Source organism: Silene latifolia, chromosome 11, assembly GCF_048544455.1.
Source record: "Silene latifolia isolate original U9 population chromosome 11, ASM4854445v1, whole genome shotgun sequence".
Lineage (NCBI taxonomy): Eukaryota > Viridiplantae > Streptophyta > Magnoliopsida > Caryophyllales > Caryophyllaceae > Silene > Silene latifolia.
The window spans coordinates 187012436-187033104 of record NC_133536.1 but is presented as its reverse complement, the minus strand read 5'-3'; the positions used below and the strand labels follow the sequence as shown (position 1 = coordinate 187033104).

Genomic DNA, 20669 nt, shown 5'->3' with positions numbered 1-20669 from the left:
GAGTTTCTTTAGTAATTTAAGTATGGGAGTTTACAAAACTTAAAATGCAGAGTTATCTCAATGCAACGCATTTCAAGTTGGATGAAAACAGAAGGCTTATTCAATTGAGTTAATTGTGGTAACTCATGAAGTTTTAGTAATCTCGCAAGTTTATTTGAGATAAATAAATTACATATGTTAAATGTAATAAGTGTTGTACGTTTTCATGTTTATGTACATTCATTTCTTAAATCACTATAAATAAGTGATGTTGTAATTGATTATAATCATCAAATTTTTAATACAAATTACACATTGAAGTTCTCGTTGAATTTTAATACAAGAGTTGAGAAGTAATTCAATTCTATTTTGATTTTCTAGCTGCGGTTGGTGAAATCAATCGTTTAATTATTAGGCAAGGTCGTCTAATATTAAGCACCCCATTTTGTATAAATTCAAGGTCGAATTTGTGCAATCATATCTTTAATTTTTATTTTCTATTTAATTATAAATAAAAAACCCACAAAAAAAAAGTGCTTTATTTATATATTTCCACTTTGTGGAAACCATAAAATATTTAACGCTTCCGCTAACGTATCATCTGGTATCAGAGCTTCGGCTCTTGATTTCCTAACCAAGTGGTAATGGTGAACGGTGACGAAGATGCAAATGCAAGGTGTGATAGGGAGATTGCTGTCCTTCTTGAAAACTTCCATTCGCAAGCTACAGTTTTAGAAGAATTGCGAGACTTGGTCCTCAAGGATCGTAGTAGTAAATCACCTCCGCGACATTACGAAGAACCAAGGCGCAATGTCGATGATCTCAAAGTAAATGAATTGCCAGAATTCAATGGAGGAACAGATCCGGAAAATTATTTGGAGTGGGAACGTAAGATTGAACGTATATTTGAATTTAAAGATCTCAACGATGAAAAATGCTGCAAGTATGCTATCTTAAAGCTTGTGAGAAATGCATCACTTTGGTATGAGAATTTAAAAATTCAAAGAGCACGTGAAAACAAAGAAAAGATAAATTCTTGGATGACCTTGAAACGCAAATTGCGTAAAAGGTATGTTCCAAAAAATTACAAACAAGATCTTTATCGAAGGGCCGCTGATTTGGTTCAAGGATCTTTAAGTGTGCATGAATACATTTCTGAATTTGAGAAAGTTATTATGATGTGTGATGTGAATGAACTAGAAGAACAAAAGATGGCACGATTTATGAGAGGCTTAAATCGACCTATTGCAAATGTAGTCGATATGTATCCATATGTTTCTTTTGATGATCTATGTTCATTATCTCTTAAAGTTGAGAAACAACAAAAGACTGCTCGTACCGCTTCATTTGGTACTAAAAGCACAACTTGGAGTAAGAATGAAGGTACGTCAAAATTTGGAGGTTCTGGCTCGAGTTCTAAACCTCAATTACCACCCAAACCAGAAGCTGGTAGTTCACATGCAAAAGGTAAAGAGCGTGACTTGAGTAAAATTCGTTGTTTTAAATGTCAAGGCTTTGGTCACTATCAAAGCGAGTGCCCAAACAAACGTATTGTTACTTTACGTGATGCAATTGAAATAAGGGATGAGATATATGAAGAATTAGAAGAAAAGGAAGAAAAAGTTGAAACAGATGAGGAAATTGAAACTGAGGGATTTGAGGCTCCTATTGGAGGGGAGTCTTTAGTAATTCGACGCTCTTTACATGCCAAACTTGAACCTATTGATACTGAACAAAGGGAACAACTTTTTCACACTCGATGTCTTGTAAAAGGTAAATGGTGTAATGTGATAATTGATGGGGGAAGCTGCACAAATGTTGCTTCAACTGAAATGGTGAACAAGCTATCTTTGAACACTCATAATCATCCTAAACCTTATAAACTTCATTGGTTGAATGATGGTAATGAGGTAAAAGTAACAAAACAAACTCTTGTGAATTTTGCTATGGGTTCTTACGAAGATGAAATATTGTGTGATGTGGTGCCTATGGATGCTTGTCATCTCTTATTAGGTCGTCCTTGGCAATCTGACCGTGATGTCACTCACAGGGGACGCTCTAATGTGTATTCCTTATTGGTTGGTGGTAAGAAAATCGAATTGAAACCTATGTCTCCTAAGGACATAAGAACCACTATGAGTAAGAGTAAAAAACCAGGCTTAATAACAATTGCAAGTGCTAAAGATTTTGACAGGGAATTGAATAAAGGAGGTCAAGTTTTCGCTATTTTTGTCAAAGAGGGAGAAAATGAAAAAAATAGTTCTTTGGAGGTTCAACCTTTACTCCAACCCCTGATGGAGAAATTTCATGATGTATTTCCGGAGGATCTACCACCAGGCCTTCCACCAATGAGAGGAATTGAGCATCAAATTGATTTGATTCCCGGTGCTGCATTACCTAACAAAGCACCTTATAGATGCAATCCCGATGAGACAAAGGAGTTACAAAGGCAAATTGAGGAACTTATGGAGCGTGGTTATGTGCGAGAAAGTTTAAGTCCGTGTGCGACTGCACTTCTTGTTCCAAAGAAAGACGGGACGTGGCGTATGTGTATTGATAGTAGAGCATCAACAATATTACTATCAAATATCGTTTTCCTATTCCTCAATTGGATGATATGCTTGATGAATTACATGGGTCGGATTATATTTTCCAAGATTGATTTGCGATCTTGGCTATCACCAAATCAGAATGCGTGAAGGAGATGAATGGAAAACCGCATTTAAGACAAAGCAGGGTTTATATGAGTGGTTGGTTATGCCATTTGGGCTTACTAACGCACCTAGCACATTTATGCGATTGATGAATGAGGTATTGAGATCTTTCATTGGTAAATTTGTTGTGGTTTACCTTGATGATATCCTTGTGTACAGCAAAAATACGGAAGAACACTTGAACCATTTGCATCAAGTGTTTGAAGTCTTAAGGAAGCAAAAATTATATGCCAAGTTGGAGAAATGTAGTTTTATGGTGCCTAGTGTTGTGTTTCTTGGATATGTGGTATCGAAAGATGGAGTTGCCGTTGACCAATCAAAAGTTGAAGCTATTCGTTCATGGCCTACACCAACAAATGTGACAGAAGTAAGATCATTTCATGGTTTAGCTTCTTTTTATCGTCGATTTATTCGCAATTTCAGCACTATTATGAGTCCTATAACTGGTTATTTAAAGAAAGGATCATTTGGATGGAATGACCAAGCTCAACGCGCATTTGATGAGGTAAAGCGAAAGTTATGTGAAACACCTATCCTAGCATTACCTGATTTTTCTAATCCATTTGAAGTTGAATGTGACGCTAGTGGAGTGGGTATTGGAGCTGTTTTGCTTCAAGGTGGACGCCCAATTGCTTACTTTTCTGAAAAACTTGGTGGAGCAAGATGCAATTATTCGACGTATGATAAGGAATTTTATGCAATTGTGAGAGCTCTTGATCATTGGAGTCATTATTTGAGGCCTAATCATTTTGTGTTACATTCTGATCATGAAGCATTGAAACATATAAATGGCCAACACAAGCTTAACTCACGCCATGCTAAGTGGGTTGAATATTTGCAGTCCTTTAATTTTTCATCAAAATATAAGGATGGTAAAAGTAATGTCGTCGCTGATGCATTGTCTAGGCGTTATACGCTCCTGACTACACTTAATGTGAGACTTCTTGGATTTGAGATGTTAAAAGCTTACTACAAGAACGACGTGGATTTTGCTGATATTGTTTCTACATGTAAACATGGTGTTCTGAAAGACTATTCACTACAAGATGATTTTCTTTTTAAAAGGAACCGCTTGTGTGTTCCTAAATGTCCAGTTCGTGAGTTATTAGTACGAGAAGCTCATGGAGGAGGTGTTGCAGGTCACTTTGGTGTTTCTAAAACACTTGATATTTTACATGAACATTTTTATTGGCCGAAGATGCAGGGAGATGTTCAAAGTTTAATTGCTAAATGTGTTACATGTCAAATGGCTAAGAGCAAATTCACACCTGGAGAGTATTTGCCATTGCCTATTCCAAAGCATCCATGGGAAGATATTTCGATGGATTTCATTGTTGCTCTCCCTAGGACACCAAGAGGGAAGGATGCAATTATGGTGGTTGTCGATCGATTTTCTAAAATGGCTCATTTCATAGCTTGCCATAAACCGATGATGCCTCATATGTTCTTTGATTTGTATTTTCGCGAGATAGTTCGTTTACATGGGATACCTAAAACCATTGTTTCTGATCGAGATTCTAAGTTTTTGAGCTATTTTTAGAATACTCTATGGAGAAAGTTGGGTACCAAGTTATTATTTAGTACTTCACACCACCCGCAAACGGATGGGCAAACTGAAGTTACTAACCGAATTTTGGGTACTTTGCTTCGAGGTTTGGTGAGTAAAACACAAAGGGATTGGGATTTAAAGTTAGCTCATGCTGAGTTTGCCTATAACAGGTCACCTACTTGCTACTAAGCATTCTCCATTTGAAGTTGTTTATGGTATTAATCCATATTTACCACTTGATTTAATTCCTTTGCCAAAAGATGAAATAATTCACAAGGATGCTGAGGCAAAACTAAAGTCTATGATGGAGTTACATGAACAAGTCCACAAGAGAATTGAGGTTGTTAATGAAACATACACACTACTACAGATACAGGCTATAACAACGGTCAAAAACCGTTGTTATATAAAAAAGCGGACGTTGTTAAAGCGACCGTTGTAGAAGGTTTTAACAACGGTTGGCTTACTTAAGGAAACCGTTGTTAAAACTATTAACCACGGTTTTATGTATAAAAACCCGTTGTGGAAAGTGTGACACAATTTTGGGGGGAAAGTTATAACAACGGGTTTTAATATACAAAACCGTTGTTATAACTAAAGACAACGGGTTGTTATAAAATAACCGTTGTTGTTTGTTCTTAAAAAATAAAAAAAAATTAAATTAAATATTACTAGATGTATGCATAATTACGGCCTGTTAGAATTCCGATGCATGCATTATTACTGACATCACTGTACATATGAACGGATAATATGGAATGAGAAGAGTTAGTAATAGGATTTGAAGCAGCATTATTGAGAGATATGATGATGATTATGGCACAACTTCCTAACATATTTATTAATTAAAAAGCAATTAACTCAACCCACACATTGCTTAGTATAAATACATTGCATATCTCAACTAACATTTCCATTATCTCATATATTCATCTCCAAACTCTAACTGTTAAAACAAACTCTACTTAATCTTTCAAATCAAACTCAAAAACTCTAAGAAAATGAATGATTTCATCCTAAAGACTCTTACCATGATCGAGAACAACAACAACTTCATCCGCCGGTTCCTCCATATTGAGGAAAGTTTCAGGAGCTACCTTGCGGAAGCTCGAACCGCATCGAAGCACGCCAAAGAAGATGGCTTGACGGGAAGCAGCGGCGATTGCGGCTATATGACGATATAGCAATCTGCCGAACGGAACCTCCAAATAGCCAAGGAGGAGAGGATGGATACGATAGAGCACAATAAGATCCTCCATGAAAATATAAGAATTGCATTTTTACATATGTAATTTTTTTTTAATTTATGTATTTATAAATATATATATATATATATATATATATATATATATATATATATATATATATATATATATATATATATATATATATATATATATATATATATATATATTAATTATGTTTATCTTACTTCTTCATCTTGCTTCTTCATTGTTTTAGAAACAAAAAAAAAACTAATTATGCGAACAATACTTAAACAAATAACATAATGGTCGATAAAAACACATATATGCAAAAGAAATAAATAGAAAAAGAAAATAATGACGATGAAACTAAAAGTGACGGCGAGATTTACCCGATAAATACGAACGTAATAGACGATGAAATCACAGTGACGGCGAGAAGATAAAGCGACGATGAGAAAGAGAGAAATAGAGAAAGAGAGAAAGAGAGTGTGTATGTGTTTTGTGTTTGTTTTATCTCTTTGTGTTTGTGTTTGTGTATTAAGGGTTGTGTTTTGTGGTTGCAGCAGACTTGTGTTGTGTGGTTTATAGTATGGAAGGTATTGACAACGGTTATTAAACAACAACCGTTGTGAAATATGTTTTAACAACGGTTGTAAAAAACACCCGTTGTCAAATATGTTTTAACAACTGGTTTCAAAAGTAACCGTTGTGATTACTTTTCACTAACTTTGCGCCAAATTTGCGCCAAATTATTAACAACGGTTTCGCATGTGTGACCCGTTGTGAAAAATAATAACAACGGTTTGTATAACCATACCCGTTGTAATTGATTTTAGTAAAATTCGCGCCATACATTCTACAACGTCTATTGTGATTTTCGTGAATAATCGTTGTTAAAGGGGCGTTGTAGTTGCCTAAATTTGTAGTAGTGACAAGAGAAAAGCTAACAAGCACCGAAAGCCCAAAGTGTTCGATAATGGTGATTTGGTTTGGTTACATCTTAGAAAAGAAAGATTTCCAAGTAAAAGGAAAAACAAGTTAATGCCTCGAGCAGAAGGTCCATATAAAATTATTGAGCGTGTGAATGATAATGCTTACAAGTTAGAGTTACCAGGTGATTACGGTGTTCATGCTACATTCAATGTTGGTGATTTATCTCCTTACTTAGATGATGACGGTCTTGCAGAATTGAGGTCAATTCCTTTTCAAGAGGGAGAGGATGATACGGGAGTAAGTGATCAATTATTATTTGACGTAAATGACAAAGAAGTTCTTTTAAGTACTACAAATTGGACTTATTCATTTGGGGTGAATTCAAGTCTAAGTCATGTTGCGTTGATTAATGAAGATTATTTTAATGGACCAATCGCTTAATGGAAGTGATTGAAAAACTCCTTATCTTCTCAACATATTGTTGACATATTAAATAAAGTAGGGAGTTTCTTTAGTAATTTAAGTATGGGAGTTTACAAAACTTAAAATGCAGAGTTATCTCAATGCAACGCATTTCAAGTTGGATGAAAACAGAAGGCTTATTCAATTGAGTTAATTGTGGTAACTCATGAAGTTTTAGTAATCTCGCAAGTTTATTTGAGATAAATAAATTACATATGTTAAATGTAATAAGTGTTGTACGTTTTCATGTTTACGTACATTCATTTCTTAAATCACTATAAATAAGTGATGTTGTAATTGATTATAATCATCAAATTTTTAATACAAATTACACATTGAAGTTCTCGTTGAATTTTAATACAAGAGTTGAGAAGTAATTCAATTCTATTTTGATTTTCTAGCTGCGGTTGGTGAAATCAATCGTTTAATTATTAGGCAAGGTCGTCTAATATTAAGCACCCCATTTTGTATAAATTCAAGGTCGAATTTGTGCAATCATATCTTTAATTTTTATTTTCTATTTAATTATAAATATAAAACCCACAAAAAAAAAGTGCTTTATTTATATATTTCCACTTTGTGGAAACCATAAAATATTTAACGCTTCCGCTAACGTATCACCGTCACAAGCTTGTGACGGATACCATTTCCTGTCACAAAATACCCATGAGAGGTGAGTGGGGAAGCATATGGGAGATGCCCCACCTTGTCCCCTCTTCCTTTTTGTGAGAGATCTTCAGCTTGTGACGAGATTAGCCCGTCACAAGCAAGACGCTTTGCTAAACCATTAACTAAGGGACGTTAAGTGCTTACTTGGATTGATGACTTGGACTACTTATCCTATGTGGCTATGTGACTGGACTATGACTAGGATAAGTAAGACTTCCTCTATACACTTCTCATATCACTCAGTTTGATCACACAAAACCTAACCTAATAAAAGAAAACTCTTAAACTTCCTCTGCTTCTCCCTCATTCAACTTCATCTCCCTCAATCAACTTCATCTGCATACCCTAAATTTCGTCTCACCCTCTACTGCTACTTTATACATAATAAAGGGCTCACCAATTTCATCATCTAAAAGTAAGTTTTCTGTTCTTATTTTATATTGTTACAATGGTTTTATGCCCTTTATTATGGGTTTTTCAATTGTCTGGATTTTTTTAGTCAAAAAATTATTTTTTTGGGTTGTCCGTTTACATTATATTGTTGTTTTAATCCAAAGTTTTGTACTTTTATAAGTTTTCATTTGGTTAACCGTGTTCTTGTTAGTTTATTCAATTAGTTTTGATGTTTATGTGAATTTTGGGGTTTTTTTTAGGTGGATTATAATTTATTTGCAGGATGGAGAATGTTAAGTTAAAGATGAATTATATGGGTGAATCTTTTAATCTTATGATTGATGATACCGATAGGGTTTTGTTGATTGATGTGTTGAATGCTATAGTTGATGAGGCAGAAAATCAGGGGATACCTTTGCCAACTTATCCTATTTTAACATATAATTATGTGTTGAGGCATGTGGAGATAACTGATGATAAAGGGCTTCTGTAAATGTTTGATAGATTAAAGGAGAGGAGTGGATTTATCAATATTTTTATTGTTAGTCTGAGTGCTCCTAACCATGTTTGGTTGATTGCTAGACAAGTTGTGGTAAATAGGAATGCTGATGTGAATGCAAGTATTGTGGATGTGGGTATGAATGCTGTTACCACAGAGAATGTTGTTAATAAAGAAAAGGAGAAGTTAACAGTAAGGAGAGAAATAAAGACAATACCTAGTCATGTGACTTAACAACTAGTCCTTAGGAGAAGTCCAAGGAAAATTGGAGCCCAATCATCAGAAGTTCAAGGCCCTAATCCTTCCCCAACAACCCTAACTGTTGTAACTCAATCATCAGAAGTTCATAAAAATATTTCATCACCAAGGAGAAGCAATCCAAGGGCTGCCAAAGATCATGAGAGATTCGAAATGCCCAAAACCAGAGCAAAGAAGTTAAATGTTTGTGTCCAAAAAACAAAGGCATTACCTACTGTGAATGATGGCAGTCAAAGGGTAACAACAAGGAAGAGAGTTGAATATAAAGATCCAGTGTCTGATGAATCTGATAGTAAGGGCTCATACATACCATCTGATGAAGATGTGGATGATAGTGAAGATGAGTTAACTGACTTGGAGGTTGAAGATACATCATTGTTAACCAACTTAAACTTTATAAATGATGGTTACGTTGCTTTTGATGAAAACAAATGGATTGATAATAAAGACCCATTTGCTTCAAAGATGTATAGTAATGGTGAAATTTATGATGACAAGGACTTTGGTGCAATCAAGTTAAGGCCTTGGATGTTGTTTATGGACAAATAACATTTTAAGGATGTTCTTAGAGATTTTGGAATTCAAGAAGGGTTTTATGTGATTGTTGTCAAGGCTGATAACAATAGATACACATCAGAGTGTGCAACTGCAACCTGTCAATGGAGAATCTGTGCAATTGTGTTACTTGATGGAACAACCTGGGTCATCAAGTCTTTTAACAACCCAACACATGGTTGTGCTGGTGTTGAGAGCCACAATCTCATGGCCAACTCTGTTTGGGTTGCTAGAAATTTGATAGAATATATATCAGAGCTAACCCAGCTATAAATGGACCATAAATATAGAGCTTTCTCCAAGAAATGTATGGTATAGAATAAAGACTTCAACTATATATAGAATGAAGGACATAGCCATGACAGAGATAAATGGGGGACATGATGAGTCCTATAAGATGATGCCTGCTTAGTGTGAAATGATAAAAAAACCAATCCAGGAAGTTATGCTATATACAGTTGGGTTGAGATGGAAACACCTGAGAGGCCTATGCAATTCAAAAGCATATTTGTATCATTCACTGCTCAGTTTAAGGGGCTTATTGCTAGATGTAGGAGTTTGATAGGGGTTTGATGGAACTCATCTAAAAGGCAATCATGGTGGGATTTTGTTAGCTGTTGTAGCAATGGGTGAGAATAATGAGATGTTTTCTATAGCTGTTGGGGTGGTTGAATCTGAAAATAAGAACAACTGGTCAATTTTTTTTTGACATTTGAAGGAATGTCTCAAGGAGAGTGAAAGAACCAACTAGACTATTATATGTGAGAGACAAAAGGTATGCATTGAATTCTTATGTAACATTGTTCTAAATTATTAATGTAACCTGGAATCTGAAAAATAAGAACAGCTTGTAACATTGTTAATGTAATTGTAGAGAGTTGAACCAGCCTTGGAAAGTGTATGGCCTGAAGCATATAAGAGATTTTGTGCCATGCATCTATGTAAAAATTTCAAGAAATATTACCCCGGAATAGTCATGCATAAGCTTTTCTGGAAGGTTGTAAATGCCACTTTAGAGTACAGTTTCAAGAAGGCTATGAAAACAATTTTACATCATGGAGGATTGGGTTGGGTAGATGGTTTCTTTACCTGGGTGATAAAGAGCAGTGGGCAAAACACAAGTTTGATCCCAGTATCTCAATTGATAAGAACACTTCAAACTTTGTGGAGAGCTTTAATGCCACACTATGATCTCAAAGATTGTTGTCAGTACTTACTCTTCTTGAAGGAGTGTCAGTACTTACTCTTCTTGAAGGTGTGAGGAGAGTTTCTATGGTTAGGCATGTCACAAGGTAGCATGTGGCTGATACATTGGCTGATGATGGCATTTGTCCTAACATAAGAAGCATTTTAAGGAAGTTGAAGAAGGATTCAAGAACTTGTACAACATTTGAATCAGGGAGAGGTGATTATGAGATTCGTGATGACAGAAGTTTCGTACTTGTATCACTAACCAAAACAGAGTGTGCATGTGAATTATGGTAGATAAGTGGTATACCCTGCAAGCATGCTACTAGAGCCATAATAATTGCTAAGAAGGACCATGTGGACTTTATCAGTGAATGGTATTCTGTGAGGGTGTATAAGGAAGCATATGGACTACCAATCAGCCCTATCCCTGACATGGAGCAATGACATGTGTTTGACTTCCCAACTTTGGAACCACCCACATTGCATAGATCAATTGGAAGACCATCTAGAAACAGAAGAAGAGAAGAAGGAAGCAAAGGAAGGGAAAGAGAACCATAGCAATAAGTTGTAACAAGTGCAAGTACTTTGGACATAACTCAAAGACCTGCAAAGGAGGGTACACAGCCAAAGAGAGGAATGCAATGGAAGGAAGAACCCAAAAGACAAGGAAGAAGGGTTTTAAGGCAGCTTCTGATGTAATACAATATCAATCTATTTCATGGGTGGAGGCTTTAGTACTTGGAAGCCAAAGAGCAGAAACTTCAGCAGCAGGAGATGCTAGGAAGGGAAAGAAGTAGAAGACTACTTTGAAGTTCTGATGGGTTGATAACTTTTGATGCATAATCTGGTTTTTAATGGTTTAAATAACAATGACAAACAATGTAATATTTTGCAACTACTAATTATGCATATAATTTTGTAATGGTTGTGAAAACACCAACAATGACTATTCTTTTGGGAATGCAACTTAGCTTTATTAATTTCAGAAATTCTTGCATTACAATTTCTTGCAAATTAACACAACATTTTCATCCTTAAATAGTCAACATAATATCAAACACAACTACAACTAACACACCAAAATTCAATTTCGTCCAGTACAACTGATTTGAAAGGTCTCCATCAAATTTTTTCTTCAATCCAACGAACTCGTCATTAAGACTTTCCTTGCTTGAGACTTCATCAACTCCATTTTCACTTGAAACCTTAAAAGCTCTTGTTAGAATGACATGCTCTTCCCCCAACCCACATTACAAAGTGGTCACATTCAAGACATTCAAAATATGCTTTCCTTGGATTGTTTGTAGATCCAGATATCTTAGTAACCGTATTTCTGCCGCAACGAGTACAAGCTTGTGTTTTAAATTCAAGACTCGTAATGGGAGCGTTCCTCCAATTAACCGAATAAGACATCAAAATTTGGTGGAAGGTAGTATGAAAATAAGATTAAGAGAATAGAGAAAGGAAATTAAAATAGGAGAATAAAGAGAGAATGGAAAAGTAACATATAAATAGGAGATTTGAGGAGGGAATAATAAAACTGAAGTATAAAGATTTGGGGGAAAATTTTCAAAAAAAAAAGGAGGGATAAAGGGAGGGAAGAGGGAAAAAGGGAGGAAAGCCAAAGTCATAGCTACATAGGATAAGTAGCCCAAGTCATCAAGCCAAGTAAGCACTTAACGTCCCTAAGTTGACGGCTTAGAAACTAAGGGTCACATTTAGGACTAACTATTAGAGTTTAAGGGTACAACTGGTAATTTGAAAAATGCGAGGATATAAGTTAGAAACATAAATAGTTCAGGGGCACCCCATAGAAAAACCCAAAATAAATTATATAAACTCTATTTCAATTGAACATTACTAGAAAAAATTATTCAATTGTGGATGAAAATAGCCTTGAAGAACATTTGAGGGAAGCTGAATATAAATTTGGTAGTTTATGAGTACTAATATTTTTTTTTGGTGCGAATGAGGGGCAAAGCCCCGAAAATATTATCTATTAGGTATTACACGGGGAATAGCTAATGTCCTTTCTAAGGATGGGACGCAAATCATTAAAAGGTACATCTAAATGTATAGGAATAGTACTAGAATTAATTCCTCTATTAACTAGTAAATCAGCTGCTCTGTTTGCCTCTCTGTAAGTATGCTCAAGCTTGATCGTCCATTGGTTATCTCTTTATTCCGTTAATTTGTTTAACTTTGGTTTTGACACAAATCAATGAGAGGGGAAGGGAACATTTATGGGTCACCTGGTGTTATTGAGTGACAACTGGACAATAGATTATGTAGATTTTATATTACACTTCAAAAATATTCCCGATATAAAAAAGACAATTAAATGAATGATATACTTGTAAATAAAAGAGGGAGGCCCTAAATATGAATGCACAAGTGTACTATACATCGAGATTTGTATATATTGAATTTCATTAATAAAACTTGTTATTTGGTGAGCAAAACTGCAGGCCTGGTTCCCGCGCTCGTGGTTACCCGGGAGTAGAGCTGGCAAAAGCAACCCTACCCGATTGACTCGACCCGAAAAAGATGACCCGAGACCCGATGTGATCTGTACTACATCACCCGAATGTGACCCGGAAACCCGAATTGACCCGACCCGACCCGAACAAGATCCGAGCTTTCTTGACCTGTAACTGACCCAAACCGAAAATGACCCGATCTGAAAACGCCAAACCCAAAAATGACCCGACAAAATATAACTCTAATTGAACCGAATAGACTTGAAATGACTATTTCTTTATTATTCATTGACCTGAAAATAACCCGACCCGAAACAATCCGACCCGCTTGACCCAAAGCAGACCCGACCAAGAAAGCCGAAACAGACCTGAAACCCGAAATGACCCGTCCTGACCGGAATTAACCTGAAATCAATGAGAGACCCGAACTGACCCGACCCTAAATGGTCCGACCCGAACCCGAACCATTGACCCGTTTTGCCAGGTCTACCCGGGAGTAGACCTGACAAAAGTGACAAGACCCGAATGACCCGACCCGATAAGGTTGATTCGAGGCCAAAAACGACCCGAAATGTATGACATGAAGGTGTCCCGATAGACCCGAAGGATCCGACCCGAAAGTCACCCGATTTGAGTAACCCGAAATGACCTGATTGATTCAAAATGACTCGAAGTGACTTAAATAAGGCTAAATCATGACCCAAAATTATTCAAACGACCGACCGACAATGACCTAGCCCAAAATGACCCGACCTAAAAATGACCGATCCGAAAGTTAATAAACCCGAAAATGACTCGATCCGAAGTGACCCAACCCGAATAACTCATTTGTCAGGTTTACCCGGGAGGCCGGGACCATAGACGCCCCTGGTGAGATACCATAATGTAATACTCTAGGTGAACCGTAGACGTTATTCAGGTGGGGTATCCCTTGAAAAGGTCCATTGATAGGCTTAAACGACTAGTGTTGAGATTAAAGGTACTGCTTAGATCTGGCTAACAGGGCAGTCAGGCCGGGTTCCGATCGGATCATTTCGGGTTTATCACATTTTCGGACTAGTTCGAGTTGGGTCGGGTCATTTTGGGTAACAAGTCTGTTTTGCGTCAAGCGGGTCGGGTTATTTTTTTTGTCGGGTCAATGATCAAGAGAGAAAAATGCATTTTAAGTCTTTTTTTGGGTCAATTAGAGTTATGTTTTGTAGGGTCATTTTCGGGTTGAGTTATTTCGGACTGGGTCATTTCGGGTCACGTCTGTTACGGGTCAAGAAAGCTCGGGTTAGTTTCGGTCCTGGTCAGGTCAATTTGGGTTTCGGGTCACATTCGGGTGTTGTTGTTCGGATCAATTTTGGGTCTCGGGTAAGCCTTTTCAATCGATCAATCGGGTCGGGTTGCTTTTGTCACGTCTAGTACTACTTATATCAATAGTCTTTGGATGGGTGACCTCTTAGGAAGATTCCCGGGATGCGCAAGATTGAGGACAAAATGCCCTGGAAAGGATCCGTGTTGATCTGTGCGCTATGTATAGAGCCTCGCGAGCTACCGTGAGTAATCGCTCCCATTCCAAGATTTTTGGATCGAGGTGTTACACATAAATGAAATGGCTAAATAAACGACCGGACCGAAAGAAATACTAACTACTTGTGCTAGTTAGTGAATTACATTTACATGAAATGTAGAAGTAACAAGAAATACAGTAGATTGGTGTCAAATAGAAGCACATTATATTGGAATCGATCTTAGCAGATTCGTCGCTGCGACTCGTGCATTAACGTCCAACTTTGCTGCCTGATTCCTCTGCCTTTTTTTTTTTTTTTTTTTTTTTTTTATTCCCTTGCCTTTGTCTTGAACTCTGTGAACTCTTTTATTTTAATAATATTTTCTTATTTAGTTGGTCTGATTTTATTCATTTTATTAAGTGATCATTTTGTCTTTAATTAATTGGGTTTATCTTGTTTAGTTCTACTCCACTTCATGAGCACAATAATACAGCTCACCATTTTGACGCTAACGGTTGGGATTTTGCCTACATGTTACCTCCTTTATTGGTTTACGAATTGCTTGTGTAACTTTTATTACAATATCAAATATTGTAAAAATCCTTTATCGAAGATAAACTAAATATTCGTTGTGCCTCAATTATTTATTTGTCTTTATTCTTTATAAATTGTATTTTTAATTTTTGTCAATAACAACCAAATGATTGGGATGGAGGAAACATTTAGAATAATATTTATTTATGGTGAAACAGACTTAAATAACCTAGAATATTACATAAATTGTTTTATACAAGTATGTTTTAAAATTAGATTGTCTCAATTCATTGCAACTTTCTCAAATTAATTATGTTCGTTATACTAATTTGACAGAATTTAAACACACTTATCATGAAAACACTTAAGTATTAATATGTAAACCCTTTGTTTCGGTCATTTGTTTGCCTTTGGTTTTGGCACAAAGACCAAGGAAAGAAGAGGAGACCATTTATTAGATGACAAGTGGACCAAATAGAGTGTGGAGGATCCAATTGCCCGTCAAAGACATTCATAAAATAAAAAGGTAAACAATTAACTCAGACATTGCAAAATGAAATAGGCAAACAAATGACCAAAGCATAAGAAGTATCACATACTAATGGTAATTTAAAACCCTTACCTAAATTCTCCTACACAAATTATCACTTGTGAGTTGTGACCACTATCCGTCACAAGTGAGTGACGGGTACCGTTTTCTCTCACAAAATGCCCATTGAAAGGTGAGTGGGAAGCACATAGGGGGTGCCCCACCTTGTCCCCTCTCCCTTTTTGTGAGAGGTCACAAGCTTGTTGTGATGGGATTAGCCCGTCACAAGCAAGACTAGCGGATACTCCTATATGTGTTTGATTAGCTGTCGGTAAAAGTTTCCTAAATTAAACATTATGAATAATAGTAGACCTATAAAACAATCGTACATATATACATCATACATATATAATAATCTACTTCCTCCATTTTTATATGATTTACCCATTTGTTAAATATATGAGTATAGTATTTTAATAAAATGAATAGATCATATGAAAACGGAGAAAGTACCATATTTTTTAAACCTTTTTTTTATTAGTGGTAATAAATAAAGTGAATGTACAACAATTTTACTCCGTACAATTTTACAGTTAATTCATGAACAAACATAGGTTTGATTAAAGAAAATGTTGACACATGCCTAGTTATCATTGGCTCCACACTTATGTAGCCATGTAGGGGTAACGTCAATCCCTAAGCGTATGTTTAATCATTTAACAAATTAATTGCAATACTTCGTAGTACATTAGATAGATCCGATGTTAATTATTTTAGCACTTTTTATTATGCACTTCATTTCTAGGAAACCACTACAATCATCAAACCCTTCCCCCCAAAATATTGTTGCCCTTTGAATTTTCTATTCCACCTGAAAAATATATCCATCCTATATTCGTGTAAATTAAAATCAAGTTCTTCTACTTGTACATAAGACTTTTTAATTAATATAAAACACACACTACACCACTATATAAATAAATTTGAATCACATAAACACTTTTCAACGATAGAAATACGAAGTTATTGTGAATAGACGGAAAATGAAATAAGAAGGTTTATTAAGAATAGGAGGGAGTATTTATTTATTAATCGGTAATAATAAAAGTTAAGGTCGGAGAAGGTAGAAAACACCCTTATAGTATAAACATTTTAGTGTGGTGCATATACTAAGCAACCATTAAGCAACCATTATTCAGAAGTGTGATAGACCAAAGATTCATAAATGGTACAATGTGGATAATTTTAAAGGAAAGAGATGACAATAAAATTGAAATGAAAGGGGTATTAAATTACAAATGCCCTCCTCTTCAACCCTATTGAGTATTGGCTGCCTAAATTTCCTAATTCTATTAGGATTCTAGGAATATCTCAGATTTATATATCTAAATATTAAGAGAACTGAGATCTGCGTTTTATTAACTAATATTTCACAATTGCTATTCAACTCATTTTAACTTAAAACTAATTAAATATCCGTTTTATAAGAAAAATTATGAAAATTTTCGTCTAGGGTTCCTAGGATTTCCGTCTAAAAATCTTAGGGTTCATCCTCTTACTCGAGGCTCTTTCGCACGATTTTCTGATCGTGTGAGAGGTCTTTCCACACTGTTTTCGTTTGTAGTTTTTGTTTTCTATGCAGGTACAAAGGATGAGTTCTTCACGCGAGGCAAATCGAAAAGATATGGGGCCGGTTATTTGCGAAGAGGAGAATGAACACACGGTTTTTGAATGGGAGGAGGAAGGTAATTCGAAGGCTGACAGCAAGATTTTAGTCGGGAAGTTATGGGCATCGAGGGCATTGAATGTGAAGGCAGCCATTGATACTATGATACGGCTGTGGAACCCCTCAAAACCGATCCTTGGCACTGTTGTTGACGCGAAGGAGAAGACATTTGTTTTCCGATTCGAAGGGGAAAGGGATAAAGCGAGAGTTCTTGAAGGGCAGCCATGACACTTCGAGAAATTTGTTTGGTGTTTTAACGAACCTAATCTCTCTAGTAAAGTTACTGAGGTTCCTCTTTTCCATTTTCCTATTTGGGCTCGAGTATACGATCTTCCTATATCCGAGAGAACGAGCCAGGCTAATATACGGCGGATTGGGGCAAGCTTGGGGACTTTTGTCGAAACTGATGCTAGTTAATATACTGAACTCGACAGGGCCATACGATTTAGAGTAATTCATGATGTTCGAAAATCCCTTAAAGCTACAATTCCAATTAAAATGAAGGAGGAGAGGGTGGTGAATTTTGATGTGAAATATGAGAGATTACCTATTTTTTGCTATAGTTGTGGGGTGATGGGTCATGAGGAGAAGGATTGCGAACATGGGCTGTATGAGGAGGATGAGCTTCCATTTGGGGAGTGGCTTCGAGCATCTCCATGGAAGGTCACTAAGACGAAGGCGGATGAGGGAGGTAAGGCGAGGAGGGACTTGAACGAGTTATTTGATGCTGAGAAACAACGGGCAGAGGAGAGGGATATTAGCTTGATGATTGAGAGACTTCAATCAATTGCCATTGATCTTAAAACCAAGAAAGTGAGAGCAACTGAAGGGGGAGGGAGCGGGATGAAGGCGGGGTTAGTAGTGGGCAGCAGCAGACGGGGAGTATGTGTGTGGTTTTAGGGGAGGAGGAGAACACAGGGGATGGGAATGAGGAAGGTACTGTCGAGGAGCGGGGTTTTGATGATGCTAATGCTGTACAGAACTGCGAAAAGCGGGGAGGAAGTCAGCTGTGGAGGTGGAGATGGTGACGGGAGCTGATATGGGAAGAGAGGCTAGGAATACGAATGGGGCAGGGACTCATAATGTGACAGGGGGAGGCAAGCGCAGGGAGTGGAAAAAAATGGCTAGGGTGGGAGAGAGGGAGCCGGTGGGGGAGGTAGGTGTCGTAAGTGGAAGTAAGAGGGGCAGGGGCGAGGAGTTGGTTATTGGTGGTGAGAAACGGATGAAGACAATTTCAGACGGGGGCGTCTTAGTACCCGAGGCGGAGGTTGAGGGCACTCAACCCGGCCAGGCCCAATGAATATCCTAAGTCTCAACTGTCGGGGCCTGGGCAACCCCGACACGGTGAATGCCCTTCGTACTTTGGTACGGAGGAAAGCCCCGACCATGATGTTTTTATGCGAGATAAAACTTTGTGGTCGTGATATGCGGAGGGTGCAGGAGAAATTAGATGGCTATGATGGGATTGAGGTGGATAGCATGGGAAGATCGGGGGGTCTTGCATTCTTATGGAAGAGGGAGGTGGATTGTAGGTTTGTGTCTGCTTCTGTTCATCACATGGATTTCCATGTTCGGGAGGGAGAGAAAGAATGGAGAATCACGGGCTTTTATGGATGGCCAGCTGTCTCAGACCGTCATCTTTCTTAGGAGCTTCTCCGTCTTCTCCATGGGCAATCTTCATTACCATGGATTTGTGTGGGGGACTTCAACGAGATTCTTTTTTCTACGGAAATGAAAGGGGGAAGCCGGGCTCAATGGCAAATGAATAACTTCCAAGCTGCGATTGACGATTGTGCGCTTAAGGATGTTCCGTGGGAAGGGTATGCTTTTACGTTCGATAATGGTCAAGCGGGAATAGACAATCGACAATGTCGATTGGACTGTGCTTTATGCTCTGATTTATGGCATGATCTTTACCCGTACGCGCGGCTATTTCATCTTGATCGTGAATGGTCTGACCACGCACCTATAAAGCTGGTCTTTGACAGATGTGAGATTGGTGGTAAGGCGAGGAGTCATTTTCGTTTGAACAAATTTGGGTGGGGGAAGAGGGGTGTGAGGATGGGGTGATTCGTGGGGTGGCTAGGGGTAATGGGAATTTGGTGGAAGCTTTGCGGAGATGCGCACGGGAGCTGCAAGCCTGGAAGAAAATTAGTATAAGCAAGATTAATCGATCCTTGGATGTCAAACACAGACAATTGGCCCGGTTGAATGAGGGGGACCGTTCGGAAGAGGCTGTGAAAAGACGGAGGAAATTGATAGCTGAAATAGTTAGGCTTTATAAGCAAGAAGAACAATATTGGAGACAACGCTCGCGTGCTCTTTGGCTACGGGATGGGGACCGAAATACGAAGTTTTTCCATAATAGAGCGGGGGAGAGAAAGAGGAAGAATTTTATTGGGATGCTAGTTGATGATGAGGGACGGGAACGGGTTGGTGATGAGGCCGTGTCTCTTGTCACGAATAATTACTTCCAGGAGCTGTTCACTTCGGCCGAACCAAGTAATTTTGATGATGTTTTACTCGGGCTTGAAGGGCGTGTCACAGATAATATGAATCGGGTTTTACAAGCTGATTATAATGAAGCTGAGATTGATGAGGTTCTTAATCAAATGCATCCTCTGAAAGCTCCCGGACCGGATGGTATGAATGTATTATTCTATCAATCGTATTGGCAAATTATTGGTCCAGATGTCGTGAACACGTCCTGGGTGTTCTGAGAGGCGAGGTATCCCCGAGCGGCTTAAATAAGACCAATATTGCTCTAATCCCGAAGAAAAAGGCGCCAGATAAAATTCGCGATTTCCGACCAATAAGTTTGTGTAACGTGGTCTATAAACTGGTCTCCAAAGTCCTAGCTAATCGTCTAAAAGTGTTCCTTGGGGAGATTATATTAGAGAATCAAAGTGCCTTCACTCCAGGCCTAGGTCGGTTGATTTATGATAATATTTTAATTGCTTTCGAATTATTTCATCATATGAAGAATAGCAGACAAAGGGAGGGACATATGGCGGTTAAGCTTGATATGGCTAAGGTGTACGACAGGGTAGAGTGGGTTTTTTTGCGCCGGGTTCTAAGTACTATGGGGTTTGACGGGAGGTGGATAGCGCGAGTTATGGACTGCGTTTCGACGGTGACCTTCTCAGTCCTTATTAATGGGTTCCCATCCGAGGAGTTTCGACCTGCTAAGGGATTGCGGTAGGGGGACCCTCTATCTCCATATTTATTCCTTTTATGTGCAGAAGCCTTGTCTAATATGATTCGAAGAGTTGTGGAGAACAACGCGCTGTATGGGATTTGTATTGCTAATTCGGCTCCTACTATTTCACATCTTCTTTTTGCCGATGATAGCATATTTTTCTCACGGGCCACATTGGAGGATGAAGCGGTAATAAACGAAATTTTGAGGGGATATGAGCGAGCCTCGGGACAGCTAGTGAGTCTTGACAAGACAACTGTTTCGTTTAGTAGAGGAGTGAATAGGGGAAGAAGGA

The 20669-nt window shown here is 37.7% G+C and overlaps 1 protein-coding gene across 1 annotated transcript; it reads left to right on the top strand.

Moving 5' to 3' along the window:
* The first annotated feature begins 623 nt into the window (after positions 1 to 623).
* Positions 624 to 2678, top strand: LOC141614497 (uncharacterized). The gene has a single exon (XM_074433243.1). The coding sequence runs from the start codon at positions 624 to 626 to the stop codon at positions 2676 to 2678; it is 2055 nt and encodes a 684-aa protein (XP_074289344.1).
* The last annotated feature ends 17991 nt before the right edge of the window (positions 2679 to 20669 follow it).

What these genes read in the sequence shown, in the direction of transcription:
- LOC141614497 (XM_074433243.1), top strand. Translation starts at nt 624, where the DNA reads ATGGTGAACGGTGACGAAGATGCAAATGCAAGGTGTGATAGGGAGATT.